Source organism: Lepidochelys kempii, chromosome 10 (assembly GCF_965140285.1).
Source record: "Lepidochelys kempii isolate rLepKem1 chromosome 10, rLepKem1.hap1, whole genome shotgun sequence".
Classification (NCBI taxonomy): Eukaryota; Metazoa; Chordata; order Testudines; family Cheloniidae; genus Lepidochelys; species Lepidochelys kempii.
The window spans coordinates 67,215,405-67,233,823 of NC_136389.1; the positions used below are offsets into that span (position 1 = coordinate 67,215,405).

The following is an 18,419-nucleotide window of genomic DNA, read 5'->3' on the forward strand; positions in this document are numbered from 1 at the left end:
AAGAACCAGAGCGTCAAAAGATATCAGAATTGATGTTATATGCTTGAACTGGCACAATGCAAACAAGCTAATATAGGCAAGCCAGTGTCAACATGTCCAGCAAAAGCATATCAGTAAACCACATCTTTTAACAGATTACTCAGGTTTCACTCATTCTTGGGGAAGAAACAACTTCTTCAAACCTTATTTACCATGAGGAAAATGAAATCAAAAGTCAAAACACATGTTGTGTCTTTCTGTCATAGCTCCATAAACTTCATGTGCAGACATCAGACTGAAAACTTTTCTCACCATATGTTTCTCACAGCAAATATTCATAACTTCTGTATGCATCTGGGTTATTAAGTCATGTGCAACATTTTCTTGCTGAAGGCCGAAGAACATTGTTTGATCTCGTTTGTGGTCTGGCTAAAGGACACTGCTGATTTAAAAAAGGAGGAAGGAGAGGGAAAGCCACTTGCAATGCAGAAGTGAGGCTTATAGATTTCCTTTTTAGTCATTTAAGCAAATCTGGGACCCAAGCAAAAATTCTGCTGATTGATAGCAGTAGCTAAACCATTTGTCAAAAGTGATACACATTGTAGCATAACTCCCAACTCTTCCTTTCCCTACCCAAGAACGAGAACACATGTACCAGCTTGCTCAACATTTAAGCAGTAGTTTGCAGTTACCAATATGCAAAGGCATTTCCTCTAAATGGTTTAGTGCACTGCAGAGTGAACTGAAATAATTGTCCAACTAAAAGCGATTACACTGATTTGGTCTAGAGCCCATACCTGTTAATTACTCAGGAAGAAAATGAGGGAGACAGGTTGTGTTTTAAAGGAAGTTGGGGGGAGGGGGTGTCATTTTCCATCTTTTTTTGGTCTTTTTAATACAAGTGACACTATTTCAAGAATTGTATTTGCTAAATTTTAAAACACTTGTAATTATTAATTAAAACTTATGGTTTGTGTTCTGTTATGGACAAAGAGCCACCCCCCCCAAAAAAGTAGAAAACTAAAGATGGAAAGCCAAAGCATTTTATCCCATGGGAATCTCCCTGGTGAGAGCTCACACACTGCTACTAAGTGGGAGACTTTTTTGTTTCTGTCCTTTTGCAATTTATGTGTTTTTGCAAATGTAAATCTCAGAATAGTGTCTCCTAGGTTAAAAAAAAACACCTGAAAGGGCCAAGCCATTAGCATGGGAGAGGAGACATCTTTCTCAGAACCCTGTCATTTTAAAAGTTACGTAATGGGCCGCAGTTTGAATTACACTGCAGTGTCAGTTCACAGAGACTCCAAATATGGGTTATGACCTTCTGGGGTCACTGATCTTGTGACGCTACTTAACAATCACAAGAGTAGCACTTTAGGAGCCTTGATTTTACAAAGACTTTAGTTATCCTCTAAGACCTCACTAAAACGAACAGTTATCTATATGAGAAACTGAAGACAGGACTTACATGTCAAGTGATGAAGGGTTCAGCTCCTGTGCTGCAGCAAAACAGTTCCCCTCCCCACCCCATACAGACATAGCCCAAGTAATTCTCCCTTCCCAGATCTGAGCAGCAGGAAGTTTCTCTACAGGTTGCTAATCAGGCCCAGCTGTGGAGTATAGAGGCCAGGCCACATCCTCCTTCCTCCCTCAGCCTGTCTAGGCCACTGAGACATAGAAAAACCTGGCCCACTCAACCCCCGCTGCTTCAGTGGCTAGTCTGCAGGCTCTTATCTAAATGAGAACACACAGTGCTCAGAAGGGTTTGCTTGGTTGCCACATATCCCCTGTCTTTCCCTGCTGACTTTCCTTGGCCTTACAGAGCTCAAAGAGCCTGATGCAACCCCCTTGGAAATCAGTGACAGTGTTTCACTGATTTCAGTTGGCTTTAGATCAGGTCCAGGATGGCGGGAGACCTGCCCCTTCCCCTTGTCCAGCCCAGCCCTCTTTTCCTGTCTCAGCCTGCTTTGTTGGTTGCAGAACAATACAAACACCAAGACACCCGCCAAACAGCATTCGTAATAGGTCTGCAGCCAAAATGTGGGTGAAAAAACATTTTCTGTAGATGAGACGCTTTATTTGTGACTGCCACCTGCAAACTGCCACCTGCACCCCTGGCATTTAGCAGCTCAGAAGTTGCTGTGAGCTTCAATGACCAGCAGATTAGTAAAGGCTGAGATATGGCCCTCTTGCTGGCAGGGTGACCAGATGTCCCGATTTTATAGGGACAGTCCCAACATTTGGGACTTTTTCTTATATAGGTGCCTATTACCCCCACTCCCACCCTGATTTTTCGCACTTCCTGTCTGGGCACCCTAATGGTCCAGCCTGGGCTTCAGCTCTAAAGGGGTCTCCATGTTAAACCCCTACATTCCCCATTCTAAAGGTCTGATATAAGAGGGTTCCTAGGAATGGCTTATTCCCTGATGACGTATGATTATAGAAATCCTACACAGCAAGGCAGATCTTGCTCTCAGTTATATGAGTGCCAGCCCATTGGCAAGACGTGCACATCTTCTGGATGTCCCTGCTAATGCACTGCGTACAAGGGGAGAGCTAAATTTTCATCATCTATTGGAAATACATCCTACACACAAAAAGGACATGTTATTACCCTCTACGGGAACATTACATGTTCATGAGGGAAAATCCTTTGTGTGCATGAGTGTATTGCATAAAAAATGGGACATGGCACACTGGCACTCTTAAATTTACACAATCGCCCCCCCCCGCTCCGTCTCACTTGTCCAAATCCCTTCCCCATCTAAAGGATTTTTCCCCATCCAGTCACTCACAATTCCTCTATGACCCACCCCTCCACAGAACCTTCACCTTATGTGGCATACATTTGCCAGCATTATATGAAAACCCTTAGCCATAAATGGAAATCTGGACCAAGCAGCCCTAGATTTTCTTGCCAGCTTGGTGCTAATGCAGTTGTCAATGTGTATTTTATGCCCCACCTCCTGCCCCTGTTTCTAGTTAGAGAGCATGGGTGAACTCTGGACCCCAGTGGAGTGAAATCTCCCTTCCTGCAAACTGGGCGTCTGCAAAAAGATGCACAAATGTGGACTGACACATTCCTTGCCATTTGAGCCCTAATCTGGCTCCCAATTGAAATGAATGTGATTCTGCTTATTGCCTATAATTACAGCTAGGTCAGGCTCTTGGTGACTGACAGGCAGATAAAGCGATTTGATTTTTTTTTTAAAGGAGAATTCCATTATCTGAATTGATAGCAGCAATAGAAAAGGCCCAGAGCAGATCAATGCAAATGATTAGCGGCATGAGACAGCTTCCAGACGAGGAGAGAGTATAAAGGCTGAGAGGAAGATGAGTAAGTGACACAGTGGAGGCACACAGAGTAATAAGGAGAGCAGATCTGTCGGGTGTGCCTGTTGATCCTCGCTGCTAATACAAGAAACAGAGGCGCCACAATGAAACTGAAAGACCACAAACCTAAGACTGATAGAAATAATTCATTTTACATGATGCATAATTAGTCAGTGAAACTCAGTCCATGGAGATAGAAATAAGGCCAAAGATAGGATCCAAATTCTATTTTTGTGAATAATAAAAATAGCCAGTTTCATTAAGCTCAGATAAAAATGTAGATGGGTTATAAACCCTTATGTGTCAAGCTCTCACTGCTTGAGATGAAGAGGAATGTTCTTCTCTGGTCCCCTAGATACTTCAGGGTGGCCATAAGTGCCTAGACAGACAGGCCCACTTTAGACAGCAAAGAGCCTTCCGCTCCTTACCCCTGCTGCTGATGTTTTCAGCACCTTGCCCCTGGCCTTTGCTGGCTCTCTGAGCTGCCTGCCCCAGTGCAGTTCCCAGTGTGAAGTAGGGAGTGGGGTGGGGGCCCCAGGAACAATGGGAGGTTGAGCCATGTTCCCAGCAGTGGTGAGCTGCCAGAGGTGGGAGCTAGGAATGTGAATGAGACAGACTGAGTTGCTAGGTTATTAAAAAAATGCAATATATGGAGTGCCCCTGAGTGAGGCTTGCTTGGTAACAGATACTTAGGGAAATACCAAGAGCCACTCTGCTAACATGGGTTTGCATTTGATTTCTTTGATTACTCTGCTTCCTGACTAGGGCTTTCCAGAGCAGCTCTCCCCTGTCAGCTGGGGTGGTTAAATATACTGAAACCACTAGTACCTTTTCTGTTTTAATGCACATTCTCTATGGAACCTCCTTGCAGAAGATGATGTATTAGAACAAGCACATAGACTGTATGCATCTTGCACCTTTCTGCTTTGCTAGGCAAAGGCAAAATTCTCTGCTTTCGGACTCCTGGATAACTCCTGCTGACACCAGCTGAGAGCAGGGTTTGGCCCATAGTCTAATACTGCATTAAGTTCCAGTGTTCCTTTCCCTCACTGTCCCCTCAAAATCAAGCTGATGTTTATCTTCCCTTGTTCCTCCTGCTGCCAAACCATCAATTTGGGCAGATGATAGTTAATTTAAGTGAGATGTTGCTTGATATAGTAGATAACAGATGGAGACAAAAGACAGCAAGTATCCTGAGTGCTTCTATCTATAAATGTTTATTTATGCTAAAAATATGTTTCAGTGCCGTGAGCTCTCCTCTAGATATAACCTTAGCTGTACAATTAACCTATATTCCAACAACTCCCAGCTCACTAGCCCTTCCGGGCCCGATTTTGCAGAACTCCTACAGAAGTCAACAGGAGTTTTACCAAAGTCAGGTGTACAGGACTGGGGCAAAACATATTTTAGTGAGACTTAATTAGCTCCTTAGTTTTCCTATTTTCTAACATTTTAATACAAACTAAGGGTCAGATCCCGCACAAATTGGTGTCAACAGAAATATTACCATTGATTCCTGTGGGTGTTAGGCAAAATCTATAGACTTGCTACTGCATTGGGATCTATTAGCGCAGACTCTGTGTCCATGAGGACTTCACTGGCACATTGCATGGGTCCACGTTAGTGGCCCCTCCTGTATGAATAGGGCCTAAGACGTATGGGAGAGCGGTAGAGAATACTGAATTTGTTCACAAAATACAGCTGCTACTATCACATGGGAGGTACCATTTATTTGTATTATATCAAGGCCAGAATGATGTCCAGATCAGAGAGTATTTTTATACTGCAGTCCAAAAGAATGATGGAGAATTGGGATTCAGGCATAAAGTGGGCTGCACAAAAAATGTTATTGGTAATGCGTGCATGTGAATATAGTAATGCAGATTATGCTGTCATTCCAAAATGTACATCATGCTTACCCATTCTTTTATATATATATATGTATCTGCCACAGGCTCAGTTTTCCCATATTGGTGCTTCTCTTCATGCTCGAACACCTTACATCTACAGAGTCCCCGAAGAGGCAAAATTCTATTTTCTAGTACTGAACATAGTGTATGGAATCCTTCCCCAACTGCTGGCTTATAGGTGTGTCAACAAACCAGAGTTTTTTATGAAAGCAAAAGAAGAAGAAAAAGCTCAATAGAAAGATTGCTTCCACCTCTTCTTTTTTGCTATGTATATAATTGGTTTTTGAGGTAACTGGACTCTCTTATAGAATCCAAATGACATGTGGTTTATCAAAAATGTGTAAGATTGCCCAGTCCGCTTTGTGTATCATTACTGTAAAGAGAGAAAATAAAGGGAACTGCCTTCAGTTAACACTTCTCAACATTTTGCTTTTACTCTGTCATGGAGATAATTTCTAAAGCTATCCTTGAGTAAGTAAGCAGTTTGAGTTTTATTATTAATACCACATGGAGCTAAGTAATAATTATTTCAATGTTCTGCCCGCACAGACTACTCCTGGGAGACTTCTACGCAATGCAGAATTTTGCAGAAATTAATGTTGTGCACGCAGAATTTCCTTTCTTCCCCACAGAAATGGGCTGCAGAGCTGTTGGCCGTTACTAGGGTCCGCTAGACCTGGCAGAGCCCAGCTTGCAAACAGAAGACAAGGCTGCGGGAGAGGGAGGGAACTGGAGGGTTCCCAGCAGCTGCAATTCCCAGCATGCCCTGAAGAAAAGAGGCAGTAGCATGCAGGAAACTCTGTGCAAGACCGGGACCCAGCATCAAGCTGTTTCTCCCTCGGATTCCTGGGCTCTAGGGGGTAGAGGGTGTGCGTGTCTGGGCCAGGGGGGGTCCATGGCTAGGCTCTGTGGGGGAGAGTGTCTAGACTGGGGAGGCATGGCTGGGCTCTGGGGTAGGGGGGCAGGGAGGGTGTGTTTGGTTCCCCCAGTTGGGCTCTGGGGGCAAAGTAACAGGAACTGAGTTGTCATAGGGATTTCTTTAATTCTCTACTCCTATTACAGACATACTTGCTGACAAGTATTTTGAAATAAATTACCAAAATAATTGAAACTGGCATGATTATATAGTATTATTTTGACAAATTTGCAGAATTTTTAATTTGTTGGTGCAGAATTCCCCCAGCAGTAACAGACTGGATTGTTTCAGCATTACCAATTCTCATAAAACTATGGTGGATTGTTTTGGTTAATATTTGGAAGTATGAACAATTACCATACATAACATGGTTACGAACATGTTTTATTGATCAAAAAGCATTTCTTGCAGATCAGCCCTGTTAAAAATCCTGAGAAATCTCTTAAAGAAGACTCTACATGCGAAAAGCAAATCATATGGTTCTGGAAATGCTGTTTAAGCATTCAGTCTTGCTCAAGTGGTGAGCACTCCAGGTCTCATCCAGCTAAGCATCTATGCACATGCTTAATCATTGAAATTGACAGGACTATTCACATGTTTAACTTTAAGCACATGGTTAACTGCATTGGTGAAGGGGGCGTCAGAGGGCTCAGCACTTCGGAGAATCCAGGTCTTAAACATTTCCAGGTGTTTTCAGAACAGAGTTTTTCCACTGCACTTCTCTACACAGCTGCTTTTGCTCCTGGTATTTTGCCATAAACAGGCAGCAGCTAATATAGAATTTAGTAAGGCCTTGGCTGGTGGAGCGTACATTTCTATTTGCAGTTAGAAGTATTTCTATTACATCAGAATATCTTTATACTAAAAATAGTACATTTCTGTCTCATTTATGGATGAAAATAGAGGATAAACTTAACGGGAAACATTTCATGCTTCGGTATTCTAGAATTTCTAAATTTGGAGAGTTCTTTTTTATAGTCTAAACACAGTGTTGGCTCATCCATGTGCATGTTTCAACCTATACGGGGGGACTTACATACTTTAACTGGAGAATGTCAAACCCTGAGGGGAAGTTCACAGCAGTGGTCAGAAGAGGGTGTCTACGCTTTACAACTCTAGCCAAAAGGGCAGGATTCAAGACTCCCAGAGCATGTGTTGGTTGCAGTTTTGTTGTAGCCGTGTTGGTCCCAGGGTATGAGAGAGACAAGATGGGTGAGAAGCTCTGTGGAGCTTCAAAGCTTGTCTCTTTCACCAATAGAAGCTGGTCCAATAAAAGATATTACCCCAGCCACTTTGTCTCTACCGTAGCACACGTCAGTCAATGTTTGACCGGCAGAAAGGAGCTCATAACATTTATTTCCTCCAGGATCCAAACCTTCCTGGGTGTAGAGTCCTCCCTTATATATTTGAATTCAGCTCCATCCCAGCACATTCTCCCCAGGAAAACAAAACAAGAGCTGTTCAGCCGTCGCAGGATTTACTGTCTCACAAATAGGTATCACGCCCCCAATGTTTCCTCTAGTGCTTTCAAAGAAACTTTGAATATGGTCAAGGTGAATTTAATAACCTCTTGTTATCCAGAAAAAAAAAGCAATGTACAGAAAAAAAAAGATCTCACCTGGACTTGTATCTATTATTGTCAACTCAGTGTTAACAGAATGTTTTGCTTTAATACTTGAGTTACATTAATACCTCACATTATTACACGTATGAAGCCAAATATGACGCTAACTTAGTTGCTTACAACCTCAAACCTTACTCCCAATACACATTCCAATAAATTTATTCTGTAAAAACAATACATTTTTTGTTTTTGTTTTTTTTGTTTTTTGTTTTGTTTTTTACAGTAAACTTGTCAACTACAAACCTTGAATACGCAAAAGATGTTCCAAGGACAAGCATAACAAGGATTGATAAAACCAGACTAAATATGTTTTCACAATAAAAGCTGGCATAAAAATAAATAAAATTCTCTATTATCACAATAGCAACAATAATGTACACAGAATAATGGTTTTGGAATGCTTACTTCCTAGTCTAGATCTATTTCCAAAATTAAAAACAAAAACCAAAAACCAAAAACAGAAGAATGACAGGATCCTTTTTTAAGCCTTTCAATACTAAAAATTCGATGTTTTGGTTTGGTTTCATAAGGTTTCTGTATCACAATAAGCTTAGAAATGGAAAACATCCAAATGAATGAGCTCAAATTGTGTTGGCATTGGAAAAAATCCTTGTATTAATCTAAAGAAACACAAAAAGACTTTCACTAACTCCACATATAGGTACTAAGCCAGATAGTGTACATTACATCGTGATTTTGAGAAATATTAACGAGTATAACTAGCTAGGTATTTCTAATAAGGAAAGATATTTTATTACAGTATTGACCGTTGCAATGATCTCAGCTGAAGAAGAATTTTTCTTTCATTTTGTAAACGGATCAAAAAACAAGAAAGGATGGATACAGTGTAATTTAAAGTTATGTTTGTAGGTGGAATAGATTCTTGTGGTCTTGTATGTAGGGGATTAACTCCTACGGTTTGCTTGTTTTACAAAAATGCAGATTTTGAACTATTTAATTTGGAGTTTCTGCCTCTTCTCTTTAGAAAAGGCTTCTACCACATGTACAACTCTGCAACATCTCCATAAACCTCAGTCACTGGAAAAGGGCAACTCCATGCAACCAAATAATATGAAAATCAAAAGATATCCCTTAGAAAAAGGGTAAAATGTCATTTCTGCAAACACAACAGATAGGAATGTGAATAATGTGCATACAAACTGGGATGCTGTTGATGATACCAATGAATAGATGTGTTGACTCATATCAAATCCAAGAATATTAGACAACCAAACACGTAACCTTCTTGTGTTTTCCCTTCATGTGCAGCAGTCAATATGTTGGTTAAGTCTGAAAGAGAAGAAAAAATGTATTTAATGTAAGATTTAATGCATCAAGCTGCAGAGAACAAGATTCAAATGAATGCCTTATCTTTACATTTCAGAGTCACAGTTACACTCACTGCATGATACATGGCAATAGCAAGATTATTTTTAAGGAAACAGTTTGTGTTGCGTCATAAACACACATTATGACAAAATATTAAAGAACCTGGCTTGAGCATTTCGGACTTTATTCAAATAAAAATCTTTGTTCCATTTATGTTGGTGGATTTTGTCTCCCTGCCCCCATAATTTCATTATGAAAGGTGCAGGATACACCAAACACAACCAAGTTCTGTAGTTTTCTGTTTCATCAAACCCTTGGTATGCATCACGCAAAAGGTTAGATCACACAGGAGCTCCTGGGCCTTGCAAGAAGTCACTAGAAATGGCTGTGTGTTCTGCTCAAGCAAATGAACACTTGCCCACAATGAAAGAAATACAAAAACTGAGGGGTGTGTATGTTATTCCTGAAGATATAGCCTGGCTTGGAGCGCTCTGTGGGATGAAAAACATAGGCGGGAGAAACTCCCATGTTACTATTGAGTCAAGGCCAGCTCTTGTGCCCATTATCATTAATAGGAAGAGAATCAGTCCCTTTCTGTGTGGTCATAGCAAGTCTCTTGTCTTCATGTCTCAGTTTCTCCATGTAAAATGGACCTAGTGATACCTACCTACCTCACAGGGATCCATTAATTTTTGTCTCTCTCATGGGAGATGCTATATGAGTACTGCACACTCAGGCAGGGCTTCCCTTTGGGAACTGTTCTAGAAATCACTTGTAAAGAAAGGATTCGGAATGTTACCTGACCTATCTACCTACACACAAATTATTGAAGGAAAGAACCACACCACACACAGTCAACGTGAAGCAATCAACAATATATTTGTTTTTGTTCATTCCGAAAAAATCAACATCAGGAAAAAGGGGGCCAGAGGGTGAATCCACAGGGAATGGTGCGGTTTTCATTTTACACAGGATCTGGAAGAGAACAGGAAAAAGAAAACATTTTAACACTGTAGCAAGAGCAGCTCCCGCCCTGTACAAGCCCTTGCGGCAGTGTTATTCATCAATCACACCATGGCTGTGGGTGAGCATGTCTCTCTGAACCAAGCGGTTCAGCTGACTACTGCTGCCAGCTAAGGGAGCTCACTAGCACAATGGGCCCCCAGTATGGCTGTAGCCTATAGCTGCTTATGGCTCTCTGGCACAGGGACCGCCTTTTTGTTCTGATTTATACGACAGCTGGCACGGTGAGGGCTTGGTCTGTGACCAGGGCTCCTAGGCACTCTGCAATACCAATCTAATTAGTAGAGGTCTGTGCTTTTCTTCCTGCTTTCTGTCCCCTATCCCTGGTAGGGATTCTTACAAAATATGTCCCATACCACATGCGCAATGTTCTTCACGGCCCTTCCCCCTCCATTTCCCAGGCCAGTGATGCTTTGCTCTCCAGAGCTCCCACACTAACTTTCTTCTCTCTCCTGTTTATGTGTCGCTCGCTAAGGTTATACTTACAGGTGTGTCAGAGCCTTTGCCTGAAGATGCTCTCACTGCTGTTGTGCTTCCTTCCGGAGGGAGGTGCAGACACCCGTTAAAACAATTACAGACCGATTAGTCAACCAAATCCCGGTTGCCTTTTACTACAAATCCCTACTGACATGGTCGTTCTCCTGCATTAACGAGAGAGGCAGGGGCTGCACTAGTCAGTCCCTACAATGAAAACGTTACATGAAATATACAAAGCTATCCCACCATAGTGTTAAGGCTTTGCTCTTGCCAACGATAATGTGCCCATGGGGTTGAACTGAGGGGGTAGTGGTGGCCGTAACTATTTGCTCGGACTCAGTCGCACGTTAACGCTGCAACTCCTCCTCACGGCTCAGAATTACAACTTAAGTGCTGGGCCATAGCTTAGCACATGAGATAGGATAAAGACGAAGGGGTCAGATCCTCCCCAACATGGCTGCTGCTGCACAGGTGACAGAAATTCAGTCTGATACCGCCCACACCCCCCGCCCATCACAGGGCATGTCTTGCCTACTCACAAATGTAGCAGGGGGTTTGGCCCCCAAGCCCACAGCTCCCCTGATGGCCCACACTGCCCTCTGGAAATCTGTGCCTCTGCTCAGGCTCCTTGATCTACCCACTGCTCCTGCTGAAGCCATGCTGCCAGGCTCCCCCACTGGCTGCTGCCCCAGAATCTGCCTTCCAGAGCTGCTCCACTGCATGGATGGGGCAGAGGTTTCGTTAATGCTGACCCTAGCAGTGTTTACATACTTGCTAACGTCTGAAATGTAGGGCCCTACCAAATTCACGGCCATGAAAAACACGTCATGGACCATGAAATCTGGTCTCCCCCTGTGAAATCTGGTTGTTTGTGCGCCTTTACCCAATACTATACAGATTTCACATGGGAGACCAGCGTTTCTCAAATTGGGGGTCCTGACCCAAAAGGGAGTTGCACGGAGATTGCAATGTTATTTTAGGGGGTCGTGGTCTTGCCACCCTTCCTTCTGCGCTGCCTTCAGAGCTGGACGGCCAGAGAGCGGTGGTTGTTGGCCAGATGCCCAGCTCTGAAGACAGCGCCCCGCCAGCCGCAGCGCAGAAGGAAGGGTGGCAGTACCAGACCAGGCCACCCGTACTTCTGCGCTGCTGCAGGCGGCGGCTCTGCCTTCAGAGCTGGGCTCCCGGCCAGCAGCCGCCGCTCTCCAGCTGCCCAGCTCCGAGGCAGAGCCGCCGCCAGCAGCAGCGCAGAAGTAAGGGTAGCAGAACAGCAACCCCCCCACGTAAACTTGTCGCCCCCCCCACAACTCCTTTTTTGGCTCAGGACCCCTACAATTACAAAACTGTGAAATCTGAGACAAATTGAAATTATGGAATTTATGATTTTAAAAATCCTATGACTGTGAAATTGACCAAAATGGATCGTGAATTTGGCAGGGCCCTACCTGTGGGGCTTGGGGGGTAGTGGTGGGCATGATGCTGCAGGGAGCAGCCAGCACCACAGGTCTGATCAGAGAGCCTCATCCCCATGGAACTGATGGACAGAGGATTATGATGCTGGGAGGATGGCTAACCCCCTGCTACCCTACCCTGGTGCCCACCCTGCCCCAGATCAGTGAGGGTTTCAACACGACGGTGTCCACGCAATGACAGCTACAACTTTGAGTGCCTTTATTTGCGTTGCTTTGAGTCAATCACTCATCTTGCTAGTACAGTGCAAAACCACCCTGGCACTGAAGCAAACAAAACTGGCCTGAAAATCAGGGACCTGAAACCAGCTCCCTGCTGCCCCACCATCCCTGTTGCACCTACCGGAAACTGGGCACAAGAGAATCTGGCCTCCTGTAGGTAAAAAATGTGTGTGGAGTCAGGAAAGCTGCACATGGAAGTACGGCAGAAGAACAGAGGATCCAGTCAGAGAGGAGCTAGTGGCCTGGGCGTAGGGACTACTGCCAAGTTCAAATCCTAGTGCTGACACTTCCTCCCTGTGTGGTGTTAGGCAATTCACTTAATCTCCCTATGCCTTAGTTTCTCTACTTGTAAGATGGGAATAGTGATATTTGTTTACCTTCTTCATACACGTGACAATTAATCGGGCATTAATTCTGAGGTCACAATGATTGCAGAATCCAACCCTTACTAAACATGCTGCGACGCGAAGTTGTTATTGTGGTTTTATACTGTAAAAGCTAAATGAAATTAGAAATGAGAAATGTTACACTGGAATATTCTGCTTAGAAGGTATTTTGAGGAAGCCTAAGCATAGGTACGCAGCAAAGGATTCTATCCAATGGGCAAGCAGTCTCAGTGACTGCTAGCTTATAGACGCCCTGTTAAGATTCTTATTAGCCAACAGACTTTTGAGGTTCAGGTACAAGATGCAGTAATTCTGCGGTATCATTTTGGAGAGGCAGCCATGCTAACAGCAGCAGCAAGGGAGGGGAGACAGAGGATCCTGGGAATAGCTGGGAGGCTAGTATGAATTTAGCAGCAAGCCTACAAGAGGAGCTGAACCTGTGGGCTGGTGTGATAGCCAGCAAGTCTGGCTTATGATCTAATATCAAGGTGGTGTTCTCTGGCTAAACAAAGATCAGTCAGATGGCGAAGGTTTTTAAGGGGCGCTATGACCCAAGGGCACATGTTGATCTCCTACCTCTCAGTCAAAGCAATGATGATTAAAAGACAAACCCTGTCCCCTTTGAAGATGGGAGAGGTGCCTTCAGCACACTGGAAAAGCAACCAGGCACTATATAAATGGAGTGACTACTGTGATATTATTAAGACAAAAAGCAGTCTGTGTCCTCTGGGTAACTCATGCATGGCCACAGGAGGATGCATGCTGGGAGCACCAGAGACATGGAGTCTCATCTGCAAGAGCTCTCCTCCTCTGGGCAGCACTGCAGTTAAGTTAAGATGAATGTTTGTAGGCCTCCCATCATTCTAGCAGGTTTCCATGGCCTTCCACGGCTTGGGAGGCCACGCGGCTAGGCAGTGATCCTTGCATGGTTCAGCACCATACCAAAATGGTGGGGCTGACCAAGCACATTCCAGAGAGCAGCTTAAAGAGGCCGTTTGTTATATATAATTAGAGGTGCCAAAGTCAGCATCTTTTCCACACTGAAAACTGTAACAAAACAACTAATTTTCTAATTCCAGTCTTGCACAGGAACCTGATGAAACCTGAGCTTCCCTAACATGGAAAGAGCAGCCTAAGGTATATTTTTGTATTATGTTCCTGGCACCTTCTTATGACCAGATAAACCCACAGAGCTTGATTTTCCTCCCCACATAAACCAGGTCTAACTTCACTGAGGTAAAGAGAGTTGCATTGGGGTAAGTGAGAAGAAGAGCAGGCCCACTCTGTTCAAGTTGTGCATTACTGTTCAACTGCTCTTTCATAGATTGTAAGGCCAGACGGGACCATTAGATCAGCTAGTGTCACCTCTGGGTGAAATTCTTTGGTCTGTGATGTACCAGTTCCCGTGTCTTGAGCTCCATAACGTGTGTTTGACTAAAGTACATCTTCTAGAAAGGCATCCAGTCTTGATCTGAAGACATCAAGAGATGAAGACTCCATCCCTTCCTTGAAACAGAACTTTAAGAGCTACTGGAAAGCTCCAAAGAGAAATCCCGAGGAGGACTGAGGGTGAAATTTACCCAGTGTACAGGGGCGCAGAAGTCCTTTAGCACAGCAGAACCACAGTGGTTCCACTACATACAAGGTGGGCCGCCACTAAATAAGCATGACTCGGGACACCATGCCCCCAGTGCTCTTTATCAGCCCCTCAGAAACTGTGGCGTGGCAATGTCTGTAGTGGCCTGGGGACATGGCTCTGAGTGAGTGAGTACAGTGCTTATAAATCCCCATGGAGGAACTGTGCAGGGATTGTGGACCCCCTTCCAGCACAGGGCTTGGAAGTGCTGCAGGACAGTGCCTCTCCCTGTGTGTGGGTTGGGTGGTGGATTCCATCCCACTCCAACCTCCATGTAGTTATAACTCTCTCACACATTTGATGCCATAGTTACTCACTGAAACTGGTCATTAAGCATTTCAAACCTGACCAAGAGACTAGGTACCGAATCCTGAACTTTGAAAAGTTATCCAGTCTTATTACTACGAGCAGGCAAAACTCCATGCATGGTAGTACCTTCTGACCATACGCTGAACATGGGATGTAGCTAGGGTGACCAGATGTCCCAATTTTATAGGGAGTGTCCCGATTTTTGGGTCTTTTTCTTACATAGGCTCCTATTACTCCCACCCCCGTCCCGATTTTTCACACTTGCTGTCTGGTCACCTGAGATGTAGCCTACCGCCATGTTACTCCCACAGGTATGTGTCTGGGAGTCTGACCCAAGCATTTGGCATACACTTTGCACCAATCCCCACCCCTAGGATCAGTGCTTACTTAGTGTTCTGTATGCCAGTACCAGAGCCAGCTCCCAGTATACTGGAGAGCATGCCCAGCAGTTAAAGGGGTATAATCATGACAAACCCTCCTCAATCATAAAGAGCTCTGAAGGGGAGGTCGGAAGATACATTTGAGTGTGCGGTGTCCCACTGCATCATTCCCCACAACCCGGCCTGTTATCTGTGCAGTGTGAACAGAGTAGGACAATACAGAGCAGGAGTAATTGTTTTTTTAAAGGTGGCTGCCGTTTGCCCATTGGGACAGACCAGGATACGATCTAAACACATCAAGACACATCAGTTCTCCTGACCAACACTCTCCTTGTCTGTTGCTGGGCTCATAGTAACAGTGCCAGGGAGTGCAGTGGGGACAAGTATATGTGGATCAAGCTTGTGAGGCATGTGCAGGTTACTTCTTTGTGCCAGCTGCCCTGCTGCTCTGGGGCACAATGCCATTACATGCCCCCTTCAGCACAGTGAAACCCAGAGCAGGATCAGCCCAGAAACCTGCACGCACAAGGCCTGATTCTCCTCTGACTTAAGCCTGTCTGAATCAGAAGCGGCTCCAAAGAAACTGGCAGAATTATGTAGGTGTAAATCATGGGAGCGAACAAGCAAGCCCACTGCATTTAGTACGTCACAGTACAGCATGCCCAGGCCCTGATTCTGCTCTCGCCTCAGTTTTGTAACAGCGCAACTTCACTGGAGCTACTCCTGATTTACAGCGAGAGGAGAAATCATACCCAGAGTGTTTGCTAAGGCTTGCTCACTCATCTAGGTTGACATTCATTCCTGTTCAGGTCTAATGCCACTTACACCCTCAAAGCAGGAGTTGAGCAGGACTTCTGCAGTGTGTATAGGCCTCTGCACAGGGTGCACTTCACCACTGAGGGGCTGAGTCTGAGGATCAGTGGTAACAAACTGCACACAAAGGGAATGTGAACGGAAGATTACCCCTTCGCTGGTTTTCTGCAAATCTGAAGAAGTGTTTCTTGTGTCATTGCCTGCGTCTCCCGCATCAGAGCCGCTCTTATTTTCTTCCTCTTTGCAGTCCTTATCATCTTCATCTCCGGGAGATTTCCGTGACTGCTTGGAGGATTTCTAAACAGATCAACAACACAGTTAACAAACAAAAATCAAACTTCAGGGTGAGAAAGACATAGCCTGTGTTTTACAATGTGCGTGCAAGTCCATTCTTCTTGTCCTAGCTCATGGGCCCCTGTTTGAAGCTCTTCCTAGATACAGTCAATGGGAGTGGAAAGCATAGATTGGTTTCAACGTTCAGAGTTACAGCAACCGATGAAACGAGGAGAAATTAACAGCTGACATAGGTGGGTAGCATTGCTAATCAGTGGTAGAGATGATAACAGGAGAAGGGTCATCTGTAGGTTTGGTTAGTTAATGAAATGATGGTGCCAGACTGACAAAAGTTTTGATTAAACACAGAGGTGCAAAACGAGAGCAGAATTGACAGAGCTGCTTTCCATACTTTCTTGGTGCTGTCAGTTTTAATATATGAACATTAAAGCCATACGGAACCATACATCATTCTTCTTCCCTTTATGTTATGCAATTCTCCAGCACAAAGGGCTAGACCGTGGCTTTACTAATTCTCCATTTGTGCAGAGTCTTCCAGAAAAAAAAGGGGTAGACAGGACCTGAATTTCTAATGTGAAACACACACAGGGGAAAAAAATCTTTTTATGTATTTTTTTTTAAACCTACAAGTTCCTGAGTGCTGAGATCTAAGGTTTTTGTTCAGATCCTGGCCCATCTCTCATGCAAAGCTCAGCAAATCTGAAACTAGTCCTGAAATAATTAATGGAATATTTTTCAGTGACATTGTAAGAGGCCAGATTAATAAGACAAAATAAATCAAGCACTAATTCTTATAGGGGATTTTTTCCCTTGATTTCAATGGGCTTCAGATCAGGCTCATGGTTAAACCAGGTTTAAAAAAGAAACGAAAAAGAAGAGCAAAGCCATCTTGAGCTGTTCTTGAGAGCACATTAATCAAAACATGACTGTTCTGGCAGTTTCATCATACACTCGATTATAATCAGTGCCCATGTATTCCTCAATTCTACAGTCATAGATTTTTGCTGTGGAATCCACCCCTTGTTGCAGACTCATACTACAGAACTCAATATTTCGTTAAAAGAAAAATATGGGCCATATTGTGCTACCAGTTTTTAACTCTCTGGGAGCTCTGCTTAAAACCAATGGCATGATACGGCCCTATGTTTCTAGTTCTTATGGTTGTGAAAATAACCTTGAAATGTGAACTGGGTGTAAATTAAAGCATAGTTTCCAGACAGCTTAAAATAAGAGCTCAGAGAGGGGTGAACTGCCTCATTCATCCCAGTACAGAGTTAGTTCTGAAAACTGAAGATGAGAATTCAAATGTTGACCTTGTTAAATGTTTCCCTCATCTATATTTATATTTACCTTATTTAAATGTGCTTGTCCCACAACCCCAGCTGCCTTGGTCCCCACTCAGCTACTAATGCCAGAAATACCCATTACACAGCTGCCAACCATCCAGCTTCCCTTCACCACCACCAATTTCTCTGATCTAATAAAAATGATAATCCGGGAAGTGTGTAAAATATGTTGGGGCAGATCCACAGTTGGTGTAAACTGGCATTGCTCTGTTGGCTTCCATGGAGCTGTGTTGAGTTAAACCAGCTGACAATCTGGCCCACTGAATAGAACACCAGTGCTACTGTGCTGACAGACAGACAGACAAATATGAAAATGAATAGTGATCTCAAATACTTACGTGGCTCCCATTACCACAGTGCCTGAGCCCCTGGCAAGCTTTAATGTATTTATCCTCCCAATACCCCTGTGAGGTAGGGAAATGCTAATAACCCCATTTTACAGATGGGGAAGTGAGATGCAGAGAGACCAAGTGACTTGCCCAAAGTAATATATTAAGTCTGTGGCAGAGCAGGAAATTGAACCCAGGTCTCCCAAATACCAGGTTAGAGCCCTAACCACAAGACCAGCTTTTCTCTCTAGTTCAATAAACCCCACTATTTTGGTCAGAAATCTAGACCTGCAGAAGGCCGGGCTAAACTGCCATTACAATGCACAAGTGACAATGGAAAAGCTTCTGGATCACCTTTGAAGTGTAAGATTTTTTTCGTTTTGAGCCTGCTTTTTCATTCTTTCTTTTGCCTTTTCCATCCTCTTCTACCCGATCACCTTCCTCCTCACTGCTTGCATCGGCCGTATTTCCTCCTTCTCCCTCAGTTTCTGAAGAGCTCTGTTGCTGGATTGCCTTTGAAATAATAAATAATAATAATAATTAACTAAAACTTCTCCCAAATAATTAATTTTTGCCATGTCCCATATTGCACAGGGAGATCCTAAGAAGAGAGAGCTTGCACTTCAATCATTTTACTCAGGAACAAA

At 43.8% G+C, this 18,419-nt stretch overlaps 2 protein-coding genes across 11 annotated transcripts in view; one reads left to right on the forward strand and one right to left on the reverse strand.

Moving 5' to 3' along the window:
* Positions 1 to 6,912, forward strand: part of TM6SF1 (transmembrane 6 superfamily member 1) — a 32,718-nt gene extending 25,806 nt beyond the window's left edge. For 6 of the 7 annotated variants that reach the window (XM_073304057.2, XM_073304053.2, XM_073304055.2 and 3 more), the window contains one exon: positions 5,267 to 5,634. In XM_073304057.2, coding sequence (XP_073160158.1) covers positions 5,267 to 5,458 — 192 coding nt within the window. In that variant the 3' untranslated portion in view covers positions 5,459 to 5,634. Of the gene's footprint in view, positions 1 to 5,266; positions 5,635 to 6,549 lie in introns of those variants that run through there. The other variant, XM_073304060.2, reaches the window with a different exon arrangement.
* The window catches only part of HDGFL3 (HDGF like 3), a 59,094-nt gene continuing 47,181 nt past the window's right edge, over positions 6,507 to 18,419 (reverse strand). The window contains exons 4-7 of one of the 4 annotated variants that reach the window (XR_012154020.2): positions 18,127 to 18,285; positions 15,954 to 16,100; positions 10,601 to 10,795; positions 9,082 to 10,066 (exon numbers count right to left, since the gene is read on the reverse strand). Coding sequence is in view for 2 of the 4 variants with exons in the window: in XM_073304061.2 (XP_073160162.1) it covers positions 10,736 to 10,795; positions 15,954 to 16,100; positions 18,127 to 18,285 (366 nt within the window). In the remaining 2 variants the exon portion in view is untranslated. Of the gene's footprint in view, positions 9,053 to 9,081; positions 10,067 to 10,128; positions 10,796 to 15,953; positions 16,101 to 18,126; positions 18,286 to 18,419 lie in introns of those variants that run through there. The other 3 variants (XR_012154021.2, XM_073304062.2, XM_073304061.2) reach the window with 3 other exon arrangements.